The sequence below is a fragment of the Pseudorca crassidens genome, chromosome 4 (genome assembly GCF_039906515.1).
Source record: "Pseudorca crassidens isolate mPseCra1 chromosome 4, mPseCra1.hap1, whole genome shotgun sequence".
Classification (NCBI taxonomy): domain Eukaryota; kingdom Metazoa; phylum Chordata; class Mammalia; order Artiodactyla; family Delphinidae; genus Pseudorca; species Pseudorca crassidens.
In genome coordinates this window covers 2,437,425-2,464,340 of record NC_090299.1, presented here as the reverse complement: position 1 = coordinate 2,464,340, position 26,916 = coordinate 2,437,425, and the positions used below count along the sequence as shown (strand labels likewise).

The 26,916-nt window shown below is 63.2% G+C and overlaps 1 protein-coding gene and 1 long non-coding RNA gene across 10 annotated transcripts in view; one reads left to right on the top strand and one right to left on the bottom strand.

Annotated features, from left to right (window-relative positions):
* Window positions 1-1,082: 1,082 nt before the first annotated feature.
* Window positions 1,083-26,916, bottom strand: part of DOK7 (docking protein 7) — a 37,167-nt gene continuing 11,333 nt past the window's right edge. Inside the window, exons 4-11 of one of the 9 annotated variants that reach the window (XM_067734959.1) lie at window positions 25,236-25,436; window positions 15,208-15,327; window positions 13,305-13,421; window positions 11,781-12,478; window positions 7,957-7,999; window positions 4,684-4,803; window positions 4,401-4,533; window positions 1,083-4,220 (exon numbers count right to left, since the gene is read on the bottom strand). In XM_067734959.1, the coding sequence (XP_067591060.1) occupies window positions 3,593-4,220; window positions 4,401-4,533; window positions 4,684-4,803; window positions 7,957-7,999; window positions 11,781-12,478; window positions 13,305-13,421; window positions 15,208-15,327; window positions 25,236-25,436 (2,060 nt within the window). In that variant the 3' untranslated portion in view covers window positions 1,083-3,592. Of the gene's footprint in view, window positions 4,221-4,396; window positions 4,534-4,683; window positions 4,804-7,956; window positions 8,000-10,742; window positions 10,916-10,941; window positions 12,479-13,304; window positions 13,422-15,207; window positions 15,328-25,235; window positions 25,437-26,916 lie in introns of those variants that run through there. The other 8 variants (XM_067734961.1, XM_067734960.1, XM_067734962.1 and 5 more) reach the window with 8 other exon arrangements.
* LOC137223356 (uncharacterized) lies at window positions 4,434-16,467 on the top strand. Its single transcript, XR_010942818.1, has 2 exons — window positions 4,434-4,549; window positions 10,968-16,467. It is a non-coding gene; the product is annotated as an uncharacterized lncRNA (long non-coding RNA).

Sequence of the window (26,916 nt, the reverse complement as noted above, 5' to 3'; positions counted from 1 at the left end):
CTATTCAACATGGTATTGGCAGTCCTAGCCACAGCAATTTGGGCAACAGAAAGAAAGAAAAGGCATCCAAATTGGAAAGGAAGAAGTAAAACTCACTTCTTGCAGATGACATGAAATTATACACAGAAAAAGCTAAAGACTACATCCAAAAACTGTTAGAACTGATAAACGAATTCAGTAAAGCTGCAGGGCACAAAATTAATATACAGAAATCTGTTGTGTTTCTATATACAGTGAAAGTAAACTACCAGAAAGAGAAATAAAGAAAACGGTCCCATTTATAATTGAAATAATTCAAAGAGAATAATTCAAAGAGAATAAAATACCTAGGAATAAGTTTAACCAAGGAGGTGAAAGTCCTGTACACTGAAAACTGTAAGACATTGATGAAAGAAACTGAGGAAGACACAAATAAATGGAAAGATATTCCATGCTCATGGATTGGAAGAATTAATATTGTTTAAATGCCCATACTACCCAAAGCAATCTATAGATTCAGTGCAGTCCTCTGAAAATTCCAATGACATTTTTCACAGAAACAGAACAAACAATCCTAAACTCTTCATGGAACCACAAAAGACCCCAAATTGCCAAGTCAATCTTGAGAAAGACACAGCTGAAGGCTTCATGCTCTGTGATTTCAAACTATATTACAAGCCTCTAGTAATCAAAACAATATGGTATTGGCATAAAACAGACACATAGATCAATGGAACAGAATAGACCGGAAATAAACCCACACTTATGTGGTCAGTTAATTTACAACAGAGGAGCCAAGAATATACAATGGGGAAAGGACAGTCTCTTCAATAAATGGTGTTGGGAAAACTGGACCACTATCTTACACCATGTACAAAATTTAGCTCAAAATGGATTAAAAAACGTTAAGACTTGAAACCATAAAACTCCTAAAAGAAAACAGGAAGCTCCCTGGCATTGGTCTCGGCGATGATTTTTTGGATCTGACACCAAAAGCAAAGGCAACAAAAGCAAAAATAAATAAGTGGGACTACATCAAACTAAAAAGCTTCTGCACAGCAAAGGAGACCATCAACAACATGAAAAGGGAACCTACGGAATGGGAGAAAATATTTGTGAACCACATATCCGATAAGGAGTTAATATCTAAAATATATAAAGAACGCATATAACTCAGTAGCAAAAAACCAAACAATCCAGTTACAAGTGGGCAGAAGACCTGAATAGACATTTTCCCAAAAAAGACACACAAATGGCCCACAGATACATGAAAAGGTGCCCAACATCACTAATCATTAAGTTTTGTTTTTCGTTGGTTTTCCTATTTTTGGTCACGCCTTGAGGCACGCGGGATCTTAGTTCCCTGACCAGGGATTGAACCCGTGCCCCCTGCAGTGGAAGCGCAGAGTCCTAACCACTGGACCGCCAGGGAATTCCATCGTCACTAATCATTAGGGAAATGCAAATCAAGATCACAGAGAGACATCACCTCACACATATTAGAATGACTATTACCAAAAAGACAACAGATAACGAATGTCGACTAGGATGTGGAGAAAGGGAACCCTTGTGCACTGTTGGTGGGAATGTAAATGGGTGCAGCCTCTGTGGAAAACTGTGGAGATTCCTCAAAAAATTAAAAATAGAACTACCATATGATCCAGCAGTTCCACTTCTGGGTATTTATCTGAAGGAAATGAAAACACTAACTCAGAAAGATATCTGCACCCCTGTGTTCATCCCAGCATTATCTACAACTGCCAAGATACAGAAGCAACTGAAGCGCCCATCCGTGGATGAATGGATAGAAGATGTGGTACAAACATACAACGGAATGTTACTCAGCCATTAAAAAGATGGAGCCCTGCCATTTGTGACAACATGGATGCCCCTAGAGGGCATTGTGCTAAGTGAAGGAAGACAGGCAGAAAGATGAATATATGATCTCACAGGTATGTGGAATCTTAAAAAAAAAAAAAAAACTGAACTGATACAGAGAACAGATGAGTGGTTGCCAGAGGCGGAAGGTAGGGACTGGAGGACGCGACGAAGGGGGTCAAAAGGCACGAACTTCCGATTATAAACTAAGTCACAGGATGTAATGTACGACACGGCAGCTCTAGTTAACAATGCTGTAGTGCGTATTGACAGCTGATGGGAAGTTGGTCTTCAGAGTTCTCATCACATTCCGTAACTCTGTGAGGTGCTGGATGTTAAGTAGATTTACTGTGGCGATCGTTTCACAATATATATAAATACAGAATCGTTATGCTGTCCACCTAAAACTAATATAATTTGTCAATTAAACCTCAACAAAACAATAATAAGGTGTTGTGTCTGACACTGATATTCCAGGATTAAGACGCTAAACCCAGCACAGCACTGGAGGCCCCCCAGCCTCCAGGGCACCTCTCTGCCGGATCTGTGTCCAGCGCCCTGCACAGTCTGGCCTGAGGAGGGTCCAGCCTGGGGACCTGAGGGCACAGGGCATGACAGGACATGAGGGGAGTGGGAAGGGCAGTGATGGGGGTGTCACTGCAGGGGTGCTGGGCCAAGGATGCCCCTTCCCTCTCAGCAAAGGTGGGGAGCCCTTCCCAGACTTGAGTTGGGGTCCAGGGTCCCTGAGACCTCCTCCCACGACCACACAGTGGCCCGTGGGCCTCAGCCCTGGTGGCTGTGACAGCTTTGCCGAGGTGACCCTGCTGGACTTGGCCACCAAGTGCTGGCTAGCCGCCCCTCGCAGCCCTGGAGGAAGGGCAGGCAGTTGTCTGGTCCCCACTTGGCCCCGTGTGGCCGCCCTAGCTGGCTTAGCCCTAGCGCCCCTGAGCCTCGCTGGCCGGAGGGCAGCCATCGTACGTCAGGACAAACCCCTGCCCTTGGCATTCATGCCCCGTGGCCCCTGCACAGACTCCCGGCTCCCCGACCGCCCCTCTCGTGGCGCCCTTGGCCAGGCCCGGCTGACCCCGCAGGGAACGGCTCTTCTTCCCGTGACCGTGTTGCTGCAGGTACACGCTGCCCAGGAGACCCCTCGGCCACCCACAGCGCCGGAGGGGGGCGCGGAGACCCTTCCTCGATGCCCCACACATCCACGGCCCTGTGTTAGCCTCACGGAAGCTCATCTTATTTGGAAAACGGGAGACCCCAGACGCCAGCCACTCAAGGTCACTGGTAAGGCCCGGGACCCCCAGTTGCCTGTCCCCGAGCAGGCGCGTGCAGCCTGCCCAGGGCATGGAGGTCGGCCCCCCTCCCACCCGAGGGAACCCTGACACAGCTGAAGCCCCGAACTGGGGTGCACTGGCCACGCTTTGCCCCCACTTGTGCCTTAAAAGTGAAGCCTGCTACCCTGGAGTCCCATCCAGGGCGTGTGGAAACCGGACCTGTTTGTTGAGCACCCCGGGGCCTTTGCATCCCACGAGGCACTTTGCCGCCACAGGCTCGGCAGGGGAAGGGGACTGAAGTTCTGGCCCCACTGGCCTGAGGGACCCGCCGCCAGGAGGAGGAGGTGTGGGGTGCAGCCGCTTGGGCTCCCCACGGGCAGGCTAACCACGGCTCGCTGGGTCCGGGCTGGGATCGCGGCAGGAGGCAGGGAGGGATAGGTCTGCGTGGGCCCTGGTCAGGATCCCCACCAGGCAGAGCAGGGCCCCATCTCATCTCTGAGGCCCAGGTGGGACAGCCCGGCTTGGCGAGGAGGACGGGAAGCCCACCGCCAACTCCAGGAACTTCCCACCATCCGGACTCCCATTGGCCAGTGGAGGGGGAACCAGCCCACCGGCCCGCTGAGCCCTGGACCCACCAAGGCCACAGGGAGAGCCCCACCCAGCCACCAGGAGTCCCTCCGTGTGTCCAGAGGCACGTGGCACGAGCCCACACCCTCAGGAAATAACTGGCCGGGTCGACAGTGGAACACGAGTGATTTTAAACCATTTACAGAACTAACTAAATGGGTCCCGAGAAGCGGGCAGTCAGCTGAGCGCGCGAGGGCCATGCCATCCAGGCGCAGGGCAGCAGTGACCCAGAGGGGACGGCGGGGGCCCTGCAGAGGGCGCCACGTGGTGGGGCCTGGCCGGGTCCCCCGTGGTTGGGGACACGCCTTTGGCTGGGACACATCGTCGTCACCGGGCCGCCGCCTCCAGGGAAGGCGCAGGCAGGTCGCATCCCAGAACCGGAGACTGCTCGCCAGACGCCGCCTCAGGTCCACCTGGAGCCGCCCGACACCTGTCCAGGCGGCACCTCCCGCCGGCCTGGGGACCAGAGCAGGCGTCAGAGGAGCGCCCCGGAGCCGTCCACCCGCCCCCACCCCCGCCCCGGGCCCGGGCAGCGCGCCCACCCTCGGCTCGGAGCCTGAGCGCCGGGACGCAGCAGAGGTGCCGCGGGGCCGCTCCCTCGAGCCGACGGGTCGCGTCGCAGTCCGGCCGCCTCACCGCGGGGTCCCCTTCCGCCTCTGCTCCAGCGCCGGCAGCCGCTCCTCCCGGGCCTGCGCGTGCCGGGCCCCCGCCCTGTGCGCCGCCTCTGTGGCCAAGATGTCGATCTGCGCGTAGCGGGAAGCACCGGCCCCTGCGAGCAGCCCCAGGTGAGCCGGCGGGGGCGCACCCACCCCGCGCTCCGGCCAGGGCCTGAGCGCCGGCTTCGGGGCTGTGAGGGGGTGCCCGCGAGCCCCTGGCCCAGGGCCGATGCGCCCGGGGCTCAAGGCCCCTGCGGACCCACCTCGGATGCCCGCGCCGCCCTCCTGGAGCTGCAGGCCCGAGTAGTGCAGCTGCCTTGGGGGGGAAGGGCTGGCGGGGACGTTCACATATGTGGGCGCCTCACTGCACGGCCTCTCGGGTCCTGCGGGGAGAGGGGCTGTGAGTCCCCAGGCGGTGGCCGAGGCTGAGCTGACCCCCTAGACTGTTCGGGAAAGAGCTCCCCACTGCCCACCCCTCAAGTGTCCCGCTCTCCTCCTCTCCAGGGCCTGGGGAGCCTCCCCGACTCCCCCGTTTTCCTGGCCATCTTTTCCCACCCCACCCACGTCCCTCCCTGACCGCGGTGCCCCTGCCCCCCACAACGGGCTGACCAGGGATGCCCCCTATGGCCCGCTGGACACACGTCCATCTTCAGCCCCTGGCCGCCCACCCTCAAACATCCCTCCCGGCCACTTCCTCCTTGGCTTCCAGGTGCCCTGCCCCTCCCAGGCAGGATGCCCCTCCCCCTCGGCTGTCCTCCCGGCTCACCCCATCTGCTTCAGGGACCCTCTTTGGACCGGTGAGTCCCCACAGAGCATCGTTCCCTGAGCGCAGGCCCACACTTCCATCCACTGTGACACCTCCTCCAGGGTGGCCCCAGGCACTTCAAGTCCCCTCCCCCATCCAAGAAACTGCCCCCTGCCTCCCCCATTTCCTAGAAGTCGATGGTTTCACTCAGCAAACGCCAACGGGGCTCCGGGCAGGTGCGACAGGAGCGTGGGGGGCGGGGGGGGACCCAGAGTGCCTGGCTGCACACCCGATCCACCTTTCCCCCACCTGCCCAAGAGCTCTGCCTGTTGGGCCCTGGGGTGGCTGCAGGAGACCAGGCTCACGACCCTGCCTGGCCACTCACCGGCAGCCGAACCACAGGGGGTGGTGAGCCAGAGCCATCCCAGAGGGCAGGAGCCCAGGTCCTCCCTCCTCCCTGAGGGCCCCGTCTCGCGACACAGCCAGGCCTAGGGACTCGCACAAATCCACCTGGCCAGCTCCCAGCCCCAAGGGATTCAGGGGCCGGGATTCTGGTGGGGGTGGGATCTGGGGGGAGTGGGATTCCGGGAGGGAGGAGTCAGGAGGGGGGTGGGATCAGGTGGGGGGTTGAAGCTCCCACAGGACAGCCTGTCTCTGGCCACCTGCCCACAGGTCCGGGGGAGCTGAGCCCGGGAGGGTCCTGGCTCTGCCGGCACCGGGCACTGGAGCGCCAACCAGCCCAAGGGGCTTCAGTGGGCAGACGCCACCCCACTCGCTGCCACGTACTGGCACCGGGCACCACTGCGGGCACCACCTTCTGGAGGCCCGCACCTGCACAGAAGCCTGCCGCCTCATCCCTTTACCGTCCCAGCAAGGCCAGAGGGGGTCCTCCTTGCTCAGCAGGGAGACTGAGGCCAGAGAGACCCCGTGTTCCCAAGTCAGCCAGCCTGGTGGGAACGGCCAAAGCTGGGGGTGGGGACGGCAGCCAGAGCGGGCTGTACCCGGGGCTGACCTGCGGCGACAGGGAGGGAAGGAGGAAGGCTTCTGTTGGACACAGACCCTCTCCCGTGTAACCCGAGATGACAGGCAGAGGCGCCCAGGGAGGCACCTAGACCGGGGGTCCAGGGGAAATCCGGGCAGGCTGCCTGGAGAAGGGGGCACACGCTGAGGGGTGAAGCTGGGGAGCGGGGAGCGGGAAGGCCTGATTGAAGCTGGGAGAGCCCATCAGGGCCTGAGACGGGGTCTGAGGGGCGTCTAGGAAGGAGGCCCAGCCTCCTGAAAGCTGAAAGGAGGGCTGTGGCTTGACCTGAGGTCACGTGGACAAGCTCCCCGTGGCTCAGCAGCTAGTTTTAGGGCTGGATCCGCATTTTCCACAGTGGGAGCAGGAGAGTGGGTGGAGGGTTTGGGGCAGCCCAGCATCTCCAGGGTCACACCAGGCAGCACAGGAAGGCTGCCATCCCGCCTTGGTCTCTAGCAGCGTCTGCGGGGGCAGGGGCGCCCCTCTGGTGGCTGCCCCCCAGCCCTGGCTCCCCCAGGCTCCCCTTTACCTCCCATCTCCCTCCCTGACCCTTCAGACTGAGCCTCCTGCCAGCATCTCGGGAGCTGTCTCGAATACTCTCTGGGCCAAGCAGAGATCGGGTGGGTCTGTCCTGACCTCTCCCTGGCCACACAGCAGACCCGGCCCGACCACGCTGGGTGTCTCACCCATCACCGCTCTCTGGCCACGCTGTCCTGGGTCTGATTCATCTCTGCTTCCACCAGACCCAGGGCCCCCTCCTCCCCAGGCCCCCCACCGCAGAGGAAAGGTTCCTTTCCTCCAGTAGATCCTGACGCCTGTCCCCTGCCTGTTCCCTGGAACACGCACTCTGTCTGGGTAAAAGGGGGAGTGGGGGGCTGGACAGCAGGCAGGAGGCATCCAGGACCATCTGGGAAGGCTGCCCACTGCCCAGCGTCATCAGGGAGTGGTCCTCAGGGCCCCATCCTGACCCAGGGAACCCTAGGCTGGCCGGCATGGGGCTTTCCTGTGGCCACTGTCTGACCCTGCATGCCCGTGGCCTTGCCCTTCCCCTCCTGCGCCCTCCACTCTGGATGGGCCTGGGCCTTGCTTGGCCCACAGGGTCTAGCCCCATACAGGCACCATGCTCCTCTGAAGAGGAAATAAAAAGATCCCGCCCCAGGCTGGAGGTGGCCTCTACTCCACTGAGAAAATGAGGCACAGAGCACACCCCCGACCTCCAGCCACGCCACCCGAGGCCAACCTCCCCCGACTTGCAGCCTCTCCCAGATTCCCAGGCCTTCCCCTGGGTCAGAGCCAGCATCTGCCCAGCCGTCACCTCTTAACGGGGCTTCTCCAAGGGGACCCCGTGTCTCGCCCTGGCTCCCTGCCTGGGCTTCCTCCCACCAAGGTCACCAACGCCCCTGCCCGCTCCTGGGTCCCCAGAGCATCGTCACCTCTGTTCTCTGTCACCTGGAGGACGAGCCTCCCTCTTAAAGGCTGCAGCTCCAGGCCAGAGCTGACCCTGCCCGCTCTGACCATGCACCGTCCCGTGCAGGCTGGCCACGCCCGGCCACCTTGTCCTCAACTCGCTGCCTGGCACCATCGCACCCCAGCCGGGGCTCACCCCGGCTGCACACTGCCGCCCTGCCGCCCACTGTCACCCCCTCCCCGCTGCACCCTCCTCCCGCTGACCCCCCGCTGTCTTGTCTGGCACAGACTTTCTGGCTGGGCTGTGACTGCGGCCACTGTGACCCCACGTCCCTCGTCCCGAGGCGTGCCAAAGCCAAGGCCTACCTGAGTGCATCCCCGGGAGCCCAGCGGGTGAGGCAGCAGCTCCCTAGACCAAGGAGAACACATGTCAGTCTGTCCATCCGGCTCCCGCTCACCCGGCACCCAGCCCAAGAGCCAGGATGCTACCCAGGAGTCCCAAAGGGCCACCCGCCAGGGAGACCAGCCAGGGGCCCGACTCCTCTCCAGGGGTCCCTGCCCACCCTGACACCCACAAACCCATCTGGGGTGAGGCATCGGCAGCTCGGGCCTCCAGAACACATGTGGCCTGGCTGCTCTCGTCAGTGTTGGTGGCGTGTGTCACGCTGCCAGCTGTGCGGCAGGGTTTGTAGCCGTGAGATGCACGAGGGCTGTCACGTCACCCCTGGCCCCGGGCACTGCCGGCCTGCTCTAAGCAGGGCATCCCGGCTGAGCCACTCCTGGGGGCCCCGTGAGATGGGTCAAGGCCCCCAGACCGCAGGGTGGCCGCTTTGAGGTGCCTGATTGGAGGCGCAGAAAGACTCCGAGAAGGAAAGGGGTTCGGGGGCTTCAGAGCTGGGGGCAGTGTCTGCCGGCAGACTGGGAGGGAGGGACGGTGCCCACTGCCGGCACGTTCACTGCTGCCTGAGCCTCCATGCCCCAAACCAGTAGGAGCTGGGCCAGCCAGGGCCAGGGGCACCTGACGGGAAAGGGCCCGGCATCCCCAGCGCTTCTGAGGAGGACAGCCCAGCAGTGGGGTCTCATGGGGGGCTGCGGGCTGGCATCGGGGTGCAGAAGCCTGACCCGCTCTCTGGGAGGTCAAAGGGGCTGCCCAAACTCAGGACACAGCACCTCGACCCTGGTCCCTGCCAGGCTGCTGGGCACCTGGGCTGGCCTAACCCATCACCTTGTGTAAAGGCGCCCGGGCAGGCTTGGGGACTTGGGGAGGGTGTGTCTGACCTCCAACACCTGGGACAAGAGCCGACCGCCCTCAGGAGCCCCATCACTAGCTGCTCAGAGCCCCACCCACAGACGGCACCTGCTGTGCCGGCGGCGAGTCCTGCGGGCACAGCGTCAGACCCAAAGGACGAAACCACGTGCCGCGGGAGATGAGCAAACGCGGCGCCTCCTGTCCCCTCCCGCTGGGCGCCAGGGCCAGGTGGGGGCAGGTGGGTGCACGGGGCCTGGGGAGGCGAGGACGACTCTCTGGTTGCCCCCAGCCCTGCCATTCCTGGCACCTGAGAAGCCCACCCCACCCCAGGGAGGGTGAGTGAAGCTGGTGGCCCCAGGAGTGCAGAAGCAGGTGTTCCCAGCCAGGGGCGCGAGGCCCACCCCGTGAGCTCCGGAAAGATAGGGGATGAGGCCAAAATCTTCCCGCGGGGCTACCCTGGCGGCGCACCTGGCCGCACCCGATGAGAGGCTCCATGCCTCTGGGCTGCCCTGGGCTGCAGGGGAAACTGAGGCACATCCTCCTGGGGGCTAGGCCCTCCTCCTGAGCCGCCCCATCGCCTCCCCAAAGGGCTGTGGTGGTCAGTGGCCACTCCCATGGAGGGCCCCTCCCTCCTCTGGGCCCAGGCCCTGGCCACGCCCCTCCAGCCCAGAGCCTGTCCCCTCCGGAAACTTGCTCCGACCGCGCCCGAGCCCTCACCTGGCGGCCCTCGGTCCACCCCTCCCGCCGCACCCCTCAGATGGCTCTTCCCTGAAGTCCCGGCCATCGACCTCGGTCCAGGAGACCAGAGGTCACAGCCAGGGTTCCCGCACGGGCCAGGGGAAGGCCGAAAGCCCAGCTCCAGCCCTCCCTGGCTTCACGTGGAGGGCAAGTCCCTCGGCCGCCGGGGCCACCACCTGCTCTGGTGGAGGGAGGGCCGTCTGCAGGGCACATGGGAGTGCAGCGGGGCTGGGCCTGGAAGATGAGGGCTCTGGCGGGAGCGGGCTGCCCAGGCCTCCAGGGCCGCTCCCCACAGCCCGCAGCACCAGCACCTCCCAGCCTCTTTCTTTTGCGACAAGGCTGGTGGGTCCCTCTGGGGAGGCGACAGTAGCAGTGAGTCGAGCCCCTTTGGCAGGCGGCCACCGAGCACTTCCCTACAACGTCTCAGCAGGCCCCTCGGGGCCCAGGCAGGCGGACTGCTGTCCTCTCTACGGAGGAGGCCCAGACGGGGGCAATGAGTTGCTGGGGGCCGCCCAGCCAGCGGGCAGGGCCCCAGCTTGCCCTTCCCTGCACTGCAGTGTCGCAGGAACCAGGCCAGAACCCCGGCCTCAGCGTCCACAGGGACCTGGGCCCCCCGGCTCTCTAACAGGGCGGTGAACAGGGTGAAGTGGGTGTGACGGTGGGATGTGGCTTCCCGGGATGTGCAGGGGGACCCTGATGGGGTCCCTGGAGCTCTGCTGCCCACATAGGTGAGACTAGGGGTGGGGAGGGTGCTCCAGGCTCAGAGCCAGGACCCTCACTGGCCCAGGAGGTAGGGTGTCCACCCTCACTGGACACCGGGAGCCACCTGCCTGAGCCTAAGGGACCACTGAGGACCACATTGTGCTCTCCAGTGAACGTGTGCACACACATCACACAGGCCACACACGTGCATGGGCACACGCACACACCTGGCACCCAAGCACAGATCACACCACACATGTAACACACGTGCACACAGGATGTGCACAGCCACACACAAGTGCATGCAAATGCGTGCCCGCCATGACACACATGCACGTTGCATGTCACACGTGTGTGCACGTCTCACGCACTGTACACATGCATGCGAATGAAAGCACATGTACACATCGCACGCTGGCACACACACCACACACACGTGCACACGTGCACGAGGCCTGTGTGCTGCCTGAGGCTGCTCTCCTGGTTCACGCCTCCGGCGTGTTCAGGCTGAAGGCTGAACAGACAGGCGAGGCCTCTCCCTGCTCTGTGACCCACGGGCCACGGGAGGCCGAGCCCCTGGATTTCAGAGACAGTTAAAGGCCCCACTGGGAGGGCCGGGGTGGGAGGTGGACACAGCTGGCCACATGGAAAAGAACAAGACGATAAGAAAAACCAATTTTATTTCCAGTCTGAGAACGTATTACAAACAGTGTCAGGTGTGAAGAGCAACAAGCGGCTTCAGCCAGCAGTGAAGGTACAAAGCGGAACGGTTACAGCTGAGCTGTGTGCGCGGCGCAGCCGGCCGGAGCCCACATCGGACGGACACGGGCCTCGCCTTCCACGCGGGCGTCTGGAATCGCAGCGCGAATGGACAAACCAGGCCACGCAGCCAAAATCCATGCAGGAGAGCAGGCCAAGCCGACCGCGGACGGCGTGGAGGAAGCGCGACGCCCGCAGGCGGCCCACCGGCAGTGCCTGGGGCCCCTGAATGCGAACGCCAGCCCGAGCCCTGCGTCCTCTGGTCCTGACCACCAGCCCCTGGCTCAGCCAGCAGGGCGGAGGGGGGCGCCCGGCAAGTGACCCCGACCCTGCCCTTCCCCGCCCGCCCCTCCCCCTGGAGCGCGCAGGTTCAGAAAATGGCGGCTGGGAGTGAGCCGTCGGGGTCCCGGGGTCCCGAGAGCCAGACCCCCAGCAGTCCCCGGGGCCTCCTGGGCCTCAGCAAACCCCCCAAAGGACAGACCACCTGTGCGCGCAAGCAAGTGAAGCCCCTCGGACACAGCGCAACGCGCAGGGAGGTTGGTCTCAGGCTCCTGTTTGATTTGGGCACCTGGTCCTTGGGCTCCGCCCCGGACCCGGCCCCCCACCTTCCAGAACGCACTTCCAGCTGCGGCCCTCCCTACAGGCTGGACCCCCAGGCCCCCAGGCCGCCCCACGGCACGAGGGCAGCCCCACGAGGGCACCGCCCACCCCGCAGCCGCCGCCCTCAGGGAGGCGCATTTACCTTCAGTCCTCCGCAGACGGGACACGCGGAAAAGAGAGCCGGAGGGGGCCCCGCGTGGGGGGCGCCCGCTTCCCAGGGCTCGCCCGGCCCCGACGGGGCCTCTGTCGCCTGTCCCCGCCGTCGCTCGCCCAGCCAGCCGGAGGGACACCCCGCCGCCAGCCGGCCGCCCGAGTCCCCGGCGGCTCCGTCGCTGGCGCTGCCCTGTGTGGCGGGGGGCTGGTCCCGGGCCGCCTGGCGCAGGCTGCGGGGCGTGTCGTAGTGGGGCCGCGGCGCGGTGGGCACCTGGTACTCGGCCGCCCCGGGGGCGCAGGCGCACAGGCCGGGCTCGGGCACCACGCCTCCCGGCAGGCTGAGCAGAGAGCCCAGCTCCTCGGCCCCGCGCCACACGTCCAGGCTGCTGCCTGCGAAGGACGAGAAGCTGCCCGAGTAGGAGGAGTGGCTGCCCGTGGCGATGCCGCTGTCCGAGGAGCTCTGGCGGCCGACCTCCTGCAGCTGCCGTGGCCGCAGCGGCCTGGGGGGTGGCCTCGAGGCACCTGCTGCGGCTTCCCCGGGGGCCTGGGCAGCCGCCAGCCCGAGACCCTCCGGCGACGCGCATGCCGAGGACGGGGACGGCTCTGGCCACGGCACGAGCCGGCTGCTGGCGCTGACGTCTGAGTGGCTGGCCTCTGACGACGAGCTGGACAGGCTGCGGTCGTCCCCTGAACGGAGAGTCGGGGGCTGAGACTCCTGTGGGGCTTGGGCTGCCCGGGGTGGGCTGGGGAGCCTCGGTGGGAGCTGACGTCTAGCCCCCCCACGCCCCCGCCCTGCTGAGGGCCTGCGCTCTCCGGTCTCCAGTCGCCACCCTGGGACGGCTGACCCACACCCTGCCTGGACCTCCACGCCCAGCGTCACCCAGGACGGCCCCTTCGCCCACACCAGTCCCCTCCCTGCCGTCCCCCTGGGAACCAGACGTGAGCCCTTCCTCCGGGAAGGGCTTGCGCACCTGAGCCCCCGGCTCTAGGGGCCTGGACGGAGAGGCCACCGTCCCCACTCTGCACCCGTGGGACTGGCGACAATCACACAGGACAAAGGGCCCGCAGAGCTCCCCCGCCTCTGGCCCAGGAGACCCCGGTGCAGCCCCCCACCCACCACCCCCGGGAGCTGCAGCGTCCCCTCGAGGGCCTGCCGGCCCTTTCTGTCCGTCTCCCCGCGGAGCACAGCAGCTGAGGGGCCTCGCTCCCAGCAGCCAGCACCCCTGAGCCTTCTGTGTGGGCACAGACGGTGAAGCCACAGCCTCACCAGGCCACACCCCGGTGGCTGGGAAGGAATTCGAACCCAACCCCCCAGCCGGCACCCACGGGGCACCGTGCTTACGGTCAGCATCCAGGCCGGAGCTTAGTGAGTGTGGCATCACGAGTGAGAGAACGAATGGACCAACAGAGGGAGGGGCATGAATGAACAAACAGGAGCTGGGAGGTTGCCTTAAAGGGACAGCTGCGGCCCCAGGGCCACTGGCCCCCCTCACGGCCCAGGCCATGGCCCTACCTGCGCTGCCCGGCCAGCCGGAGTGGGAGAGAAGGCTGAGCCGCTTCTCCAGCCGCAGGGCTTCCAGGGCCTCCTGGGCCACGCGCTCCTCCACGGCAGGGCCCCCGGCGCTCAGGTCTGCAGCAGAGGGGACAGTCAGCGAGGAGGCATCTCCAGCCCTGTCCCCGCGGCCCACCCACTGCTCAGGACATCACAGTTACCCCAGCACTGACAGGGCTGTGTGGACCTCGGTCCAGTCGCAGCACCACGACAGAGCCCCTGGGAGCCCCAGCTCCTCCCCACGCCAGCACCCCAGCTGCCAGACACCAAGCTCAGGGTACCCAAACCACCCCCGTCCAGGTCCCCGGCCATCATCCTGTGTCCTGGGCCCAAGGACAGCCCCCCCTGACCACCAGCAGATGTCCCGTGCCCCAAAGTGGACAGTCCCTGCAGTGGACCAGGACACTGGCACACCCTCCTGCTGCTGGTGAGGCAGCAGGACGCTGGCACTGGACGAACTCACAGCCCCACCACTTGCCCTCCCCGAACCTCAGCCATGACTGCAAAACGTGGGAGCAGAGGCAGTGCACACCACGCGCAATGGGACCAAGGTGGGAACGCACAGGACGCGCTTGGGGCAGGGTGGACCCCGGAACTCTGTCTTCTCCCCCTCCCCCTCCCCACTGTATGTGAGGCAGGTCCTGCCTCTGGTGCCCAAGTGCGTCTGACCGAGCAGCGGTCAGCTTGAGAAGACACCCCCAAATCTCAGAGTGTTAAGGCTGCTGACCCAGTGGAGGCCACATCTCAAAAGTCCCCAAAGATCACAGGCTTTCAACACGACACCGGCCAGGCTCAGCGAGCAGGGACCCACCAGCCCCGTCCACACCCCAGCTGTCCACACCCCCGCTGTCCACACCTGCCCCATCCACGCCCGCCCCCTTCTAATCCCGGCCACCCACACCACTACCTGCGGCTGCAATGCGGTAAACCGCCAGCAGAGGGCGCTGCCGCACCACCCAGCAGAGCCCGGGCGGCGAGGCTCCGGTCACAGGAACTGCCTCCTTCCTCCCCAGCCCGCCCCCCACCCCGCCCCCCGGGCCCGCTTGGGGGTTGCGGGGCTGAGGGGCCCACGCTGGGAGAAAGGGGACCTGGCACGTCGCCCGCCTCGCCAGCCCCTGTCTCCCTAGGAGGTCCACCTGCCCCCGACCTGGCTATGGTGCCCATGCAAGGAGGCCACGGATGTGAGCTCACTGACCACCTGCTGCCCGGCCACAGGCCTTGGTCTCCCACCTGGACAAGGGGACAAGCGCTGCTTCACTGGGGCGAGGGGAGTATCGGTGACCCTGGGTACCACCCACCCGGAGAGCCTCGGTCAAAGGAAGCTGCGATGACGAGGACCAGCCTTTGTCCCTGCCATGGGCTTGGGCCTCCCCAGCCTCCCCGAGGGAAGAAATGCCCAGGTAGCGTGGCCCTCCGCGGGCCAGCGCCATCCCTGGTCCAGTACTCTTGAAGAGCAGTGTCCCAGCCACAGCCAGGGAAGTGGGAGACAAGGCCAGGCCAGCTCATGCAGCCCTGGCACCTGCCAACCCGATGCGCTGAGACCCCAGCTCACAAGGCAACTTCCAGCCCGAACCCTGGCTCCCACGGAGCCAGCCTTGACCCCAGCGACCGCAGGCGAGGGCCCAGCCCAGGTCCGGGAGACGGGCCGGCTCAGGTCTTCGGGGCTCCGGGCTCGGGCCTCTTGCTGGCCCACCTGGTGCAGCTGCAGTAATTGTCCCAACCGAAAGCCTCGGCCTCTGAGCGTCCCAGCAGCTCAGACCCCGTGGAGGAGGGGCTGTGCCAGGGCGAACGCCCCCGGGAGCCCGAGATCAAGCAGCCCACCTGACCCTCCCGCCAGGCCGGGCTCCCCAACTCCGGCACCCACCTGGGAGAACAGGCCGCAGCCCAAAGGGGCCCTTGGTCGGGGAGATGCCACGGACAATGCAGTCGAACAGGAAACTGATCTGCTCTCCCTCGGCCGAGGACAGGAAGAAGACCCCAGCCCCTGCAGAGGGGGGACAGACCCCGGTGTCATCCTGGCCAGAGCTCGGGTCGGTGGGGCCCCTGCAGGGCGGGCTCAGGGCCGCTGCGCGGGGACTGCCCACAGAGGCCTGAGCCAACCCATGAGACACCCCCCCCCCCCCGCCCCGAGCACCGCGGCGATGTCCCCACGGCACTGTGGTGACGTGAGCCATGCAGGCGGCTCAGGCCACACGCCGGCTCTCCCAGGCCTGAGGACACCATCCCGGCCTGAGTCCGGTCTGCACGGCCTCAGCAAGGTGGGAGAGGGCGTCCTGCCCGCTGGCCCCAAGCCGTCAGCCATCTCTCGTCTCCCAGGCTGGTAAGAGGAGCTGGGGCGACTTCTGGAGGATGGGGGTCACAGAGTGGGCCGAGGAGGGCGTCCCGGCTGCGTGGAGAGCCCAGCAGCCCCTCCCTCTGGCCCACGCTCCTTTGAGGGGTGGGCGGCGGGTGCACTTCCAGGAGGGCGGCTGCGAGACCTGGTTTCCTCACCCGGGCTGTGGTGAGGGGAAGCTGGCAAGATACAGGCGGTGGCTCCTGCCCTGCAGACGAAGCAGCCTGGCCCACCTCAAAGCCCCTCCCCTCTCCCCGGGCTCGTCTTCTGGGTGGGGGGCACTGGAGCCCCTGGCGCGCAGTTGCAGGGCTGAGATCCAGCCTCGGGGCTCCCACCCACAGAGGTGATTTTAAAAGACACGTTTACATACTGAGATACGGGAAAGTCATCGTGGCTTATACACGAGCTCACTTGAATTTGATGCTAACTAAAATAGCCTACTTGTGGTCTATCAAATTGTACATCTGCTTTAATTATTAGAGAAAAGGGCACGTCGACCAGCAGTAAAGACTGTCCATGTTAAACATAAAGATTAAATAAACACCCCTCCTCCTTCGATGCTAAGCCCCCCTCCCAGGTGCCAAGGCCACGCTGACTCTCTGTGTACGTGCTGGTCTGTTCTTTTATTATTTTTTGAAACCTTGAAGAAACGTCACCCTGACTGCTTTGATGGTCTTTGTTCTGACAAGATATAAAGCTGTGCTGAAAACCCTGCTTTTCCGGAGTCATCTGGGAAGCAGGTTTCCGGGCTCGTCCTCAGTTTGGCTCCAATAAAACTCTTTTCTATTCTTATTATTGATGGTTTATTGATTACTTTCGTTGACAGAGGGGAGGCCCGGCTGGGATCCCAGCCCAGGGGGCTCGGCTGGAGGGGGCACGTGGGTCTGCAAGACGCCAGGGCGCAGAGCGGCCGCAGGGCCCTGCGCTGGGCCGGAGCCCCGCCAGCGTCAATGAAGTCCCGCGGCCGAGTGAATGGGGCACCGGGTCACCGGGGCTGGACGCCCGGCGTGGCGTCACCACACAGGAATCCCTCGGTGCCTCGCCCTCCTCCCTCTGCCCAAAGAAAGGCCTGCTCCCTCTGGAAGGAGGGTGCCCGGGGCAGACGGGGAAGCGGCGCACTGAAACTGTCCCGGTCACGCTCACTGGCACCGAATCCCAGGGACCCGGGCCAGTCCCACACGTGGTGAGGCCGCCGTGCCCCTGGGCGGCCACCAGGGCCCAAACCGGTGACACGCCCGCTCGAGAGGTGAGAAAGCGGACGCCCAGAGAGGGGCCACGTCCTGGCACCACGGAGCGTCTGAGCAGACGCAGAGCCAGGCCCGCCCTGGGGGGCCCCCACGAGGCTCGCTGCCCAGAGGGGCTGGGTTGGGGGATGGTCCCGGGACCTTGGCCGATGGCGGGCGGGCGGGGAGGAGGCCCCGTCCCGGCCACCCCCGCTCCCCGGGGCCAGGCCTCTAATCCGGAGCTTACGGTCAGCTGGCAGAGGCCTCGGCACAGTCAGTCCCCCGACTATAAAAAACCACATGACGGGGAGCGGGGCCGGCGGCATTCCACGGGAGTCTGCGAGCTCCCGAGCCTGAGCCTCACGACCAAGGGACGAGGCCTCCCGGACCAGCGGCGACCTCCCGCTGCCCGTGGCTCCCCTCCCCACCCCAGGCTGTGGGCACAACAAGCTCCCCAGGTGTGCCCGGCCCGCCTGACACACCTCCCCCGGCGCGGCCGTCCCCCCCCACGACTCCCCGCAGCCACCGTAACACCCCTTCGCCTGCTGAGACTGCTCGGGTGACATGGCCTTTCCTGACCCCTGACCCCTAACGTTCACCCGGTGATGCTTTCAGGGGACACCTCCTCTGGGGCAGACCCCCCGACCTTTTACCTCCCGGGTCTGACGCTGTCCCGGCCGCCAGGCCCAGCACCTTGAGGCAGGACCACTTCTGAGTCGTCCGCAGTCCCCTGCGTCTAACCCAGGGCCAGGCGCCCAGGAGACCCCCGCGCTCAGTGTAGATGGAAAGGGGGGCGTGGAGGCAGCCGGGCCCCTCCCCTCCCCAGGGAAGGGCTCTCCGCATTTCTTGTTTGCTTATCTGTTTGGGGGAGGGGAGGCAAGCTAGGGCCTGGACCCGTTTTGCCACGTTGTACCGGTGTGGTCACTGTCACGACGCCCCCCGTGCCTCCTCTCAACCACGTCCGTGAAGGCTCCACCCCGAGGCGGGCTCTCTCCCGGGGTCTGCGCCACAGGAAGTAACCGAGGGACGCTCCTTAGGGTTTGGGGCCGAGGCCTTAGGGGCTGGAGACCCCCACGTTTGCTCTCCTGGAACCAGCCACCCTGTGAGAAACCCGGCTGTCCTGCTGGAGGGCGAGGCCCCGGAGGAGAACTGAGGCGTCCCGGCCAACAGCCAGCACCAGGGCCCCAGGTCGTGCCTGAGGCCACCCACCAAACGCCACTGCCCGAGTGACCCCAGTACCCCATGCAGAGCAGACCACTGACCCACAGAACCGCAAGCCAGGAAACAGCACTAAGTTTGGCGTGTCTGTCCCCCAGCAATAAATAACACGGGAAACTAACAGACGGAGGAGAGGGTCCTGCGGAGCAGGAAACAGCCGCCTGCGGGTCCACGGACACAGCCGCTGTGGATCCTCAGGGGTGCAGCAAAACTCGCCCGCGTTTTAATATCTCCAGCCGCGAGAAAGAAAGGCCTTCCTTCAGACGTTCAATGAGCCCAGTTAGATCCCGGCCGAGTCCCAGCTGAAGTTAGTCTTTCATCTGCAGCCTCCAGACCTCTGTCACTGGACCCCAATAAGAGCTCAGTTCCCAGCTCCTCAGAGAACAAGCATCCCACCCTTTGCTGACAAAGACCCCACGGTGAAGTCCAGTCGAGGACAGAGTCTGAAGGCGTTGGAGGACTTTCCTGCCGAGAAGGTTCTAGAAAGCTCAAGTCCAGACAGCACCGATTATCAGTCAGGAAGTTGGCACAGCTAACTGAGCCCCTTGGGATATTATTTTGCACAGTTTCCTAATAGAGTAAAACATCTGGTAATTAATGTTTCGTTTGTCTCTGCCCTTATTTGGGGAGAAAGAAGCATAGTTCAATGAAATAAGTTCATTCGAAATGAAGTTTTAAATTTCACCTGATCGTTTCATACCCACTAGGAGGACTACTATTTAAACAACAAAGAAAAAGAAAACTAAAATGAGACCGAAAACAAGTGCTGGTGAGGGTGCAAGAAACTGGGCCCTTCGTACACTGTTGGTGGGAATGTAAACCGGGGCAGTCGTGTGGAAAACGGTGTGGCAGATCCTCAAAAAATTCAACAGAGAAACTCCATCTGATCCAGCAATTCTACTTCCGGGCACACACCCAAAACAATTAGAAGTGAGGTCCTGATGAGATATTTGCATACCCATAGCAGCATCACACACAATAGCTAAAATGCGGAAGCGATCCAAGTGTCCATCGACAGATGGATGGAGAAACAAAATGTGGTCCATCCATACGGTGGAATCTGATTCAGCCTTAAAAAGGAAGGGAACGGTGACACCTGCTACAACGTGGACGAACCCCCAGGACACTGCGCTGAGTGAAACAAGCCCGTCACGAAAGGACAAATCCTGCAGATGCCATTTATGTGAGGTCTCTAGAGTCAGCAAACTCAGAGATGGAAAGGAGAATAAAGGGTGCAGGGCTGGGCGGGGAGAGGGGATGGGGAGAGAGTGTTTAATGGGGACAGGGTTCGGGAAGACGAAAAGATTCTGGGGATGGGGGCGGTGGCGGGGGCAGAATCATCGCGTGAATGTGCTCGCTGCACTGAACTGCACGCTAGAAGTGGTTTAAATAGTGCATTTTGTGTTATGTTCATTTTGCCACAGTAAAGCAAAAACAAACAAGACCAAAAAACAAACAGCTCCTCCGGGAAGCAGGCTCTGTCCCATCCTCGAGCGAGCCGCCTCCCCGCCCTCTTCAGCCCATCCCATCCCCATCCGGGCAGGAGGCAGCCACGCAGTGCAGGCACCTCACATCCTCACGGCCGCTGCTAGATGCCAGCCGCCTGCCCTGACAACACCGCCTGCACACAGCGGGCATCTCCCACTTGGAGATGTGGGATGAGGCTCGCATGCCATCACGTCCAGATGGTCCCAAGAGGCCACCCTGCAGGCCCCCAAGGTCAGGAGGACACGGGGCCTGCTTTTCTGCCTAGGAGGAAACAGACTGAAGCAAAACACCCCAAACAGGAATCCCCAAGTCTGCTGAGAGCTGAAAAGTGTCTGGTCCTGCCCCACTTAACCCCAGGGCCAGACCTCGGCTCCAGCACGCTCAGAGGGACAGGCCAGGGCAACTCACGGACAGCTCCGTGCCTCAGTTTCCCTGCCTGTAATGGGGATGTGCACACACCACGTAGGGTTGGTGTGAGGACCTAGAACCCCACGAAGTATGGGGCCCTGCAAGGGGGTCTCTTGGGGTGACTATCACCCCAGCCCCATCTCTCCCTGGCCCTGTGCAACTCAGGCCTCCCTGGACACCCAGAGTGTCACCTCCCTGGACACGCAGAGCGCCCGGAACCATCCCCGTATGCAAATGCCATAGTGGACTACAAAAGGGTGGCAGATTCCGGGCCCAACTCCCACCCCCGGAGCAGAGACTTCAGGGCAGAGGGCTGAAGTCAACCGCAAACCTGTCAGAAATGTGACAGGGGCCCCAAGGCGAGACTCAACCTCCAAGTATAAACCTGAACAGGTTCCTGACGGGGCCTCTGCACGGGCTGCAACCCAGCCTGGGATGCCTGCCCCACCGCTCAGGTTCACCTCCAGAGGGCCTCCCCAACGCTCCCGGCAAAGCTCTGGACCGCTCAGCCCAGGCCCACGCTGCTGGGACCCTCGCCTGGCCTCGCCCTCCTCCCCGCCCACCCCAGGCTGGCCCTCCCTCCCTCCCCCTCTCACTCACCGCCTTAACATTCCTGAACCCACAGTCCCGGCCCACCCACCCAGCTGCCGCCCACAGCAGGACCCTGCCTCAGCGGATGCACATCTCACGCCCACTCACGGCCCCTGCCTCCATCCCGTCTGCACCCTGGGGCCACAGTTATCGCCCTCAACACAGATCTGTGGGTGGCACTGTCCTGCTCTAGCACCTTTGATGGCTCCCTGCTACCCTGGGAACGCAGTGCAAGCTCTGGTCCAGATTCCTCCTCTTACCTCACCTCTGCCACCCCGCACACACTGTTCCCGTCACCCAGCCGCGCTTAATGTACGGCTGGAGCACCTTCTCTCTTCCCCCCAGCCCTCCCTACCTTCGGCGGCTGGGCCAACTCCTATTCACCCCACAGGGGCCCCACTCAGGTTCACCTCCAGAGGGCCTCCCCAACACTCCTGGGCTGGAGTCTGTGGCCCTCCCCGGCTCCCCTTGTGCCCCCGAGGATTCTAAACGCCTTGTGTCCTCCCACACAGGCTGAGTCTCCCCAGCCGTGTGCTCCCAGCTCCAACCCCTCACCCAGTGCAGGCCACAGAGAAGCCCCTGAATGCATTCCCTCCTCCCCAAGATTCCTGGGCTTCAAGACCAGGGCTCCAGCAGTTCCAGCGAGACCAGCATTTGGACCACAAAAGAGGCACTTAGGGGCTTCTCAGAGCTGGACAGGCGTGGCAAGACGGTCTCTCCCTAGTTCAGAGCTTCTCCTTTACGCACATATAAAAATCGTTTTAAAATGCTCACTGCACCCCAAGGGGCTGACAGGACGGCCTGGACCCCAAGGAGCTAGGGAGAAGGAGAGGGGAAGCGGCCTGCACAGACTCAGGAGCCAGCCTGGGACCCCCGCCCTCACCACCTGCTGAACTACTCAGCGTCCCAGGACCCCGATCCTGTCCGCAGCCAGCTCACATGGACGTGGAAATGCCCTTGAAGTGCCCTTGACAGGACCTGCCAATGGAAAGGACGGGGACTTCCTCTGGGGCCCCTCCTCCTAGAAACTTCCGTTCAAATGCCCCCTGGCCCTCTCCAAAGCCGTCCCCGGGCTCCAGACCGCGGACAGACCCCACTCTCCCGGGCCCACCCTTCTCCCTGCCTGCTGAGCCTCTTGCTGGGGAAGGGCCCCCAAGCCTCTGTGCCACCCTCACCAGCATGCCCTGCCCCCGCCCTGCAGCCCTAAACACACACAGCGGGCCGTGACCACCCCAGAGAGAATCGGGCCACGCTGGGGGACCTCAAGCTCCCGGCCACCAAGCCCAACCCCCATCCGAATCATCTGCATAGGCTGTCGTCCACGTGGAGGCCACAGAGAGGACACGTCCACCCCCGCGGTACCCGGAGCCCCATGGAGCCCCCCCGCACACCTGCCCGACCCCTCCCCCACACACTCCAGGGCCCTCTCCTGACACCCAGTCACCCACGCCTCAGGACGGGTGAAGAGGGCCAGGGTCGAGTTACTGCTCTCTGGAGTGGGCTGAGGGCCCAGGGTCCAGGCTGGGACCTGCCCCAGGGGAGAAGATGTGGATTCCTTACATCCAAAACCCTCCAGGGCCTTCTGGGGACTCTGACCCACTCTCTGTCCCGGTGCCCACAGACTCATCGAGATCTCAACGCTGGTACCGTCACCGTTCAGGTGACCCCTGTCATGGGCTGAACGGTGGCCCCAAACGATAGGTTCACATCCTGGAGCCGATGACGGTGGCCTTATCTGGAAAAGGGCCTCTGCAGGTGCTCAAGTGAAGGCTCGCAGACAGACCACCCCCGAGTGCGGGGCGGCCTCAAACCCAACGACTGGCGTCCTACAGAGACGCCCCGTGATGCCGGAGCAGAGACGGGAGTGACGCGGCCACAAGCCCAGGCACACCTGGCGCCCCCGGGAGCTGGAACAGGCAGGGAAGACCCTCCCCCGGACCCCCGAGGGAGCCCGGCCCTTCCCCAACTTTGACTTTGAACGGAACGGTGAAGGAACAAATTTGTGTTGTTCTAAGGCCCCGGGTTGTGGTCATTTGCTACGTGGCCCCAGGACCCTAACTCACACCCCTTCCTGGACCTGAACTAGCCGCCCTCCTCCCAGGACGGCCCGGGTCCTGAGTGGCCTGGTGCTCTGACCACACGCACAGGGGTGCACCGTCCCTTCCCACCCAGCCCTGCATCGAGTCCGGTAACAGCCTAAAAACTGGCTTAAACCAGCAGAGCAGCGGCAAGCTTGTCCCTGGAAGAGAACGGAGCCCAGTGGGACCTGCCAGGGGCAGAGGGTCGGGACAGGCTGGCCTAGCCACCCACCACCGTGTTCGGCCACCATTGACTGGGTGGTTTGGCCAGGGGCCTCCAGACAGCCTGGAGGGGAGATGAGGATGCCCAACAGGGAGTCTCTCTCGGTCCAGGGTCCCTCAGCGGGAGGGAGAATGTCCGGCCTGCAGCCTGCAGGTCAAGGCGGATCCGCTGGGCCAGCCCGGGTTTGTGGACAGAGCTAACTCGAGGCCTCAGGCAGAAGAACCAGGGCGGCCCTGTCACAGTTCACGCTGGGGACCCAGGGAAGGCACAGCGGCTCGAGGTTCAGCTTCTGCCCTTGCAGGAAGCGCTGCTCCGATGCCTGGAATTGCTGACGAGCGCAGGAGGAGCCCACCCACACCAAGAGTCGGAATTTTCAACCCCGAGGCCTCAGGGGAAGAATATCTAGAGGGCACTATTACATTACGTCCGGGCAAATAAAACGGTCTCCAAGGAGCCGGTCCTCCTGGCCTGCCCCCGCTCGAGGGCACACGCCAGCACCAACCCCAGGTCTGAACCCCAGTCCTCAAAGCAGCCACAAGCCATCCTGTCTGAGGCTCAGCGCACAGGGATTCCACAGTTCCAGCCAGGACGGTGGTCTCTCCCCCTGACCCTGCCCGGGGTGCCCCCAGCAGCTCCAGGGCCCCACATGGAGGAGATCTCGGAAGGGAAGGGCCGCCACGTGCCAAGTACGCTGTGACCTGCGGCTCCCAGCCAGCCACGCGAGGGAGGGAAACAAAGCTGGGCCAGGGTCCCCTGCACCACCCGCTGCTGTCACCTCTGATGTACCAAAGACAAGGTGGCCCACGGCTTGTCCAGCAGAAAGGACTCTGGCCAAGGTCCCGTGCGCCCTTCCACAGCAGCCCAGGCAGACAGGCCGATAGCTGCGCTCACCCCTCACTCATGCCCAAAAACTCCAGATGGGAAACGCACAGGCGCAGCTGCGGTCAAGGCCCTTTGGGCGCCGTCTGCAGCTGCCCCACCAGCTCCAGGGCCGCTGCGCCAAACTGCCCGCCCCAGAGGTCCACCTACGCCTCCGCTACATCACCCCTCCCTGCCTCTCTGCCTCTCCAAGCTTGTAACCACCTCCAAGCCCAGGACCAGGGAGCATCGTACAGTTCAGTGGCTACAGACATCTTGCTGCCTTGAGCAGGAACCTGGCCCTCACCTGCTTGTTCACCTGTTTGCTAAGCGCCTTTGAAGCCTACATCCTGTCCCCTCAAAGGCAGGGCCCTACGGGCTGCCCGGCTGGGCCGGATCAGCCTGTCCCACCTCACACACCCCTTGTGGAATGAGGGGGCCAGGTGCCCAGCACGCAGCACAACCGTGTCCTCTGTCCAGAGAGATCCAGGCATGACCAAGGCCCCAGAGCCAGGTGGACCCCCATCCTGGCCATACCGAGCGTGTGCCAGGCCCTGCGGTAGGCCCTGGCCATCTGCGTGCTCTCATGAGGCTGCGGGTGGCAGGGAGGGGGGCGGTTAATGCCCCTTTACGGGGGTGGAGAGGTGGAGAGAGGTCGCCCCCGGCTTAGAGCCTCCATCCACCCTGCACACGAGGGAGGGGCCGATGATCCCCCTGACCAGGGTCCCAGGCTGAACGGAGGTGGGGATGCACAGCCCACAGCCCAGCACACTGACCGTGGCCCTCGAGGCCGCCCAGCTGGTCAGCAGGAGGCCCTCGGCCGGCCGCAAGCCCAGGGAGGCCACGCAGATAGGCTCGGCCCCGCTGGAGAGGAGGGAAGGGACTTCTCGCTCCCCGCGGTGACAGCAGGTCCACAGAGGCCCCCAACTCGGAGAACAGCAGGCTGGGGGCACTGGAACATCCCCCACACCCACCACGCCCCTCCCGGCCTGGAGGACAGCTTGCTGGAGCTCGGACACCACCTCGGCCCTCGGGACCCCTGCCTCACTGCTGGGCCCTCGCGTTCGGCCCCCACCTGTGACGTCCGGCCTGGGAGGGCCCAGGGAGCTGGCAGGTCCACTATGGAGTTTCTCAGCACATCCTCAATAAATGCATCTATTCTTCTTCTTCCCCCTTTTTTTTTAAAGCCAGCCTGAGCCGCTCTGATGCTCTGTGACCTGGGATGTAGGCCCATGAGCTGCCTCCGGGCGGCCCCTGCACGGGCTTCCTGCGGGAGGGGCCCTCCTCTCAGCCTCCAACAGCAAGAGCAGAGACGGCTGAGGGTCTGGGCTCGACGTTAAAAGACATAACCCTGCCATGTCCCCGAGAGGCCAGCGGCAAGCAGGAGGGTCGGCTCTGAACCACGGTCAGGCCGGGAAGCCGGGAGGTCTGGGGCTGCCCGCGGCCCAGGGTCCCCACGGCCCACATACTTACAGTACCCACACCTGGTCCCTCCTTCAAAGATGAACCCGCTGGGCACGGCCCCATAGCGCCGGAGGTCCGACAGCTTCCACTGCCCCGTGACGGCCGGAGGGACGTCCCTGGCCACGACGAGGATGTCATTGCAGAGGTGCAGGGTGGCGGGTCCGCTCTCCAGCTTGGTGCCTGGAGCCACGGTCACGTGGAACCTGTGCACTAAGGGCGGGGCAGGGGCGAGAGGGCGTCGCTGGGGCAGAGGCGGGGGAGGGGCGCAGCTTCCCAGGGTCAGCTCAGAGGGCAGGTCTGCCCCACCCCGCCTCCCAGCACAGCGTCCAGCCCTGAGGTGGCTACACTCACCTCTCCCATCCTCAGGGGGCCCCCTCCCCATCCTAACTTGGCCCCGGCGAGCTCCAGTGAAAGCTCACACGTGCCTCCTGGTAGGTCCGCGGCCTCAGGACTCCCGTTCACAGCACGTCCTCTGAGAACCCCCGCCCAGGGTAGCTGCTGTGGTCCCATTTCACAGATGGGGAAACGGAGGCCCAGGAGGCCCAGCCTCCCGTTGGTCCGTGGAGAGTCTAAGGTCTGCCTCACAGCCCAGCCTGACCGCAGGGACGCTCGGGAAACCGTGGACCCCCTGCCCTCTCCAGTTAGGGGTTCTCCCTGGCGCCGAGCAGGACAACTTGCTCCCCGAGATCTCATCCACTACCCCGGCTCGGCGCTCTGTCCTGAAGCCCCTCAGAAGGGTGGTCTTCTCTCCCCGGATGGCTCCCACCTCGGAAGAGGGGGCACCCCGGAGTAGCCGGGCCCAGGAGTGGACGGCGGCCTACCCGCCCGTGCCCACCAGCCTCATCTCCAACCCAGAGGGGCCCAGTCCCAGCCCCACCTCCTCCTCCCTCAGCCCCACCCAAGCCCCTGCAGTGGGGCGTCGAGGGGGCTCCTAGGCAAGGAAGCCCTGAGGGCCTGCCGTGCCCGGCCCAAGGAGGCTGGGGGTCAGCGACCCCATCAGTGTCCTGGTGATTTCTGGCAAGGTGCCGAGACAGGGCGCCAGCTGCCTCTGTGCGAGGGCCCTGCCTGCCCCGTAGCAGAAAAGGAGCCGTGCCCTGAGCCAGGCTGAACTGGCGGGAACCCCCAACCGCAGAACTTTCTGGAAAGGCACGGCTCTTCCCTTCTGCCACTGCATCCCCTCACTGAGCCGTCCACACGTCCCCAGACTAGAGGACTGCTCTGGGCGCGCCCGGAGGTGGGAGGGGCCGCAGCCCGCTAGCCGGGCTGGGCTGGTGTGAGGTGAGCAAGGGCCTTACCTGGGCACAAGACAGTGGCCAAGATCACTGATATTTGAGTGATTATTCAAACAACAAAAATGAACGCAAAAAGCCCACGGTGAGCGAAACAGCAAATGTATGAATCGAGACCAGGCCGGCCGTGGCGCTGGGGCAGCTGCGGACGGGAATGTCTGAGGGTGGCTCGGAGCCCAGCTTCACTCTGAATTCTGACACTTCGTTCGTCACGGGCTTTTGGCTTTAATTTTGAATTTTTAAAATACGGTGTTAAAATATCCCGGGTTTCGAGATAAATTAGGACGTGGGGATTAAAATATACACACTACTCTATATAGAATGGGGAAACAAGAAGGCCCTACTGTATAGCACAGGGAACTCTACTCATTAGCTGTAAGAAATTGTAATGGAAAAGAACA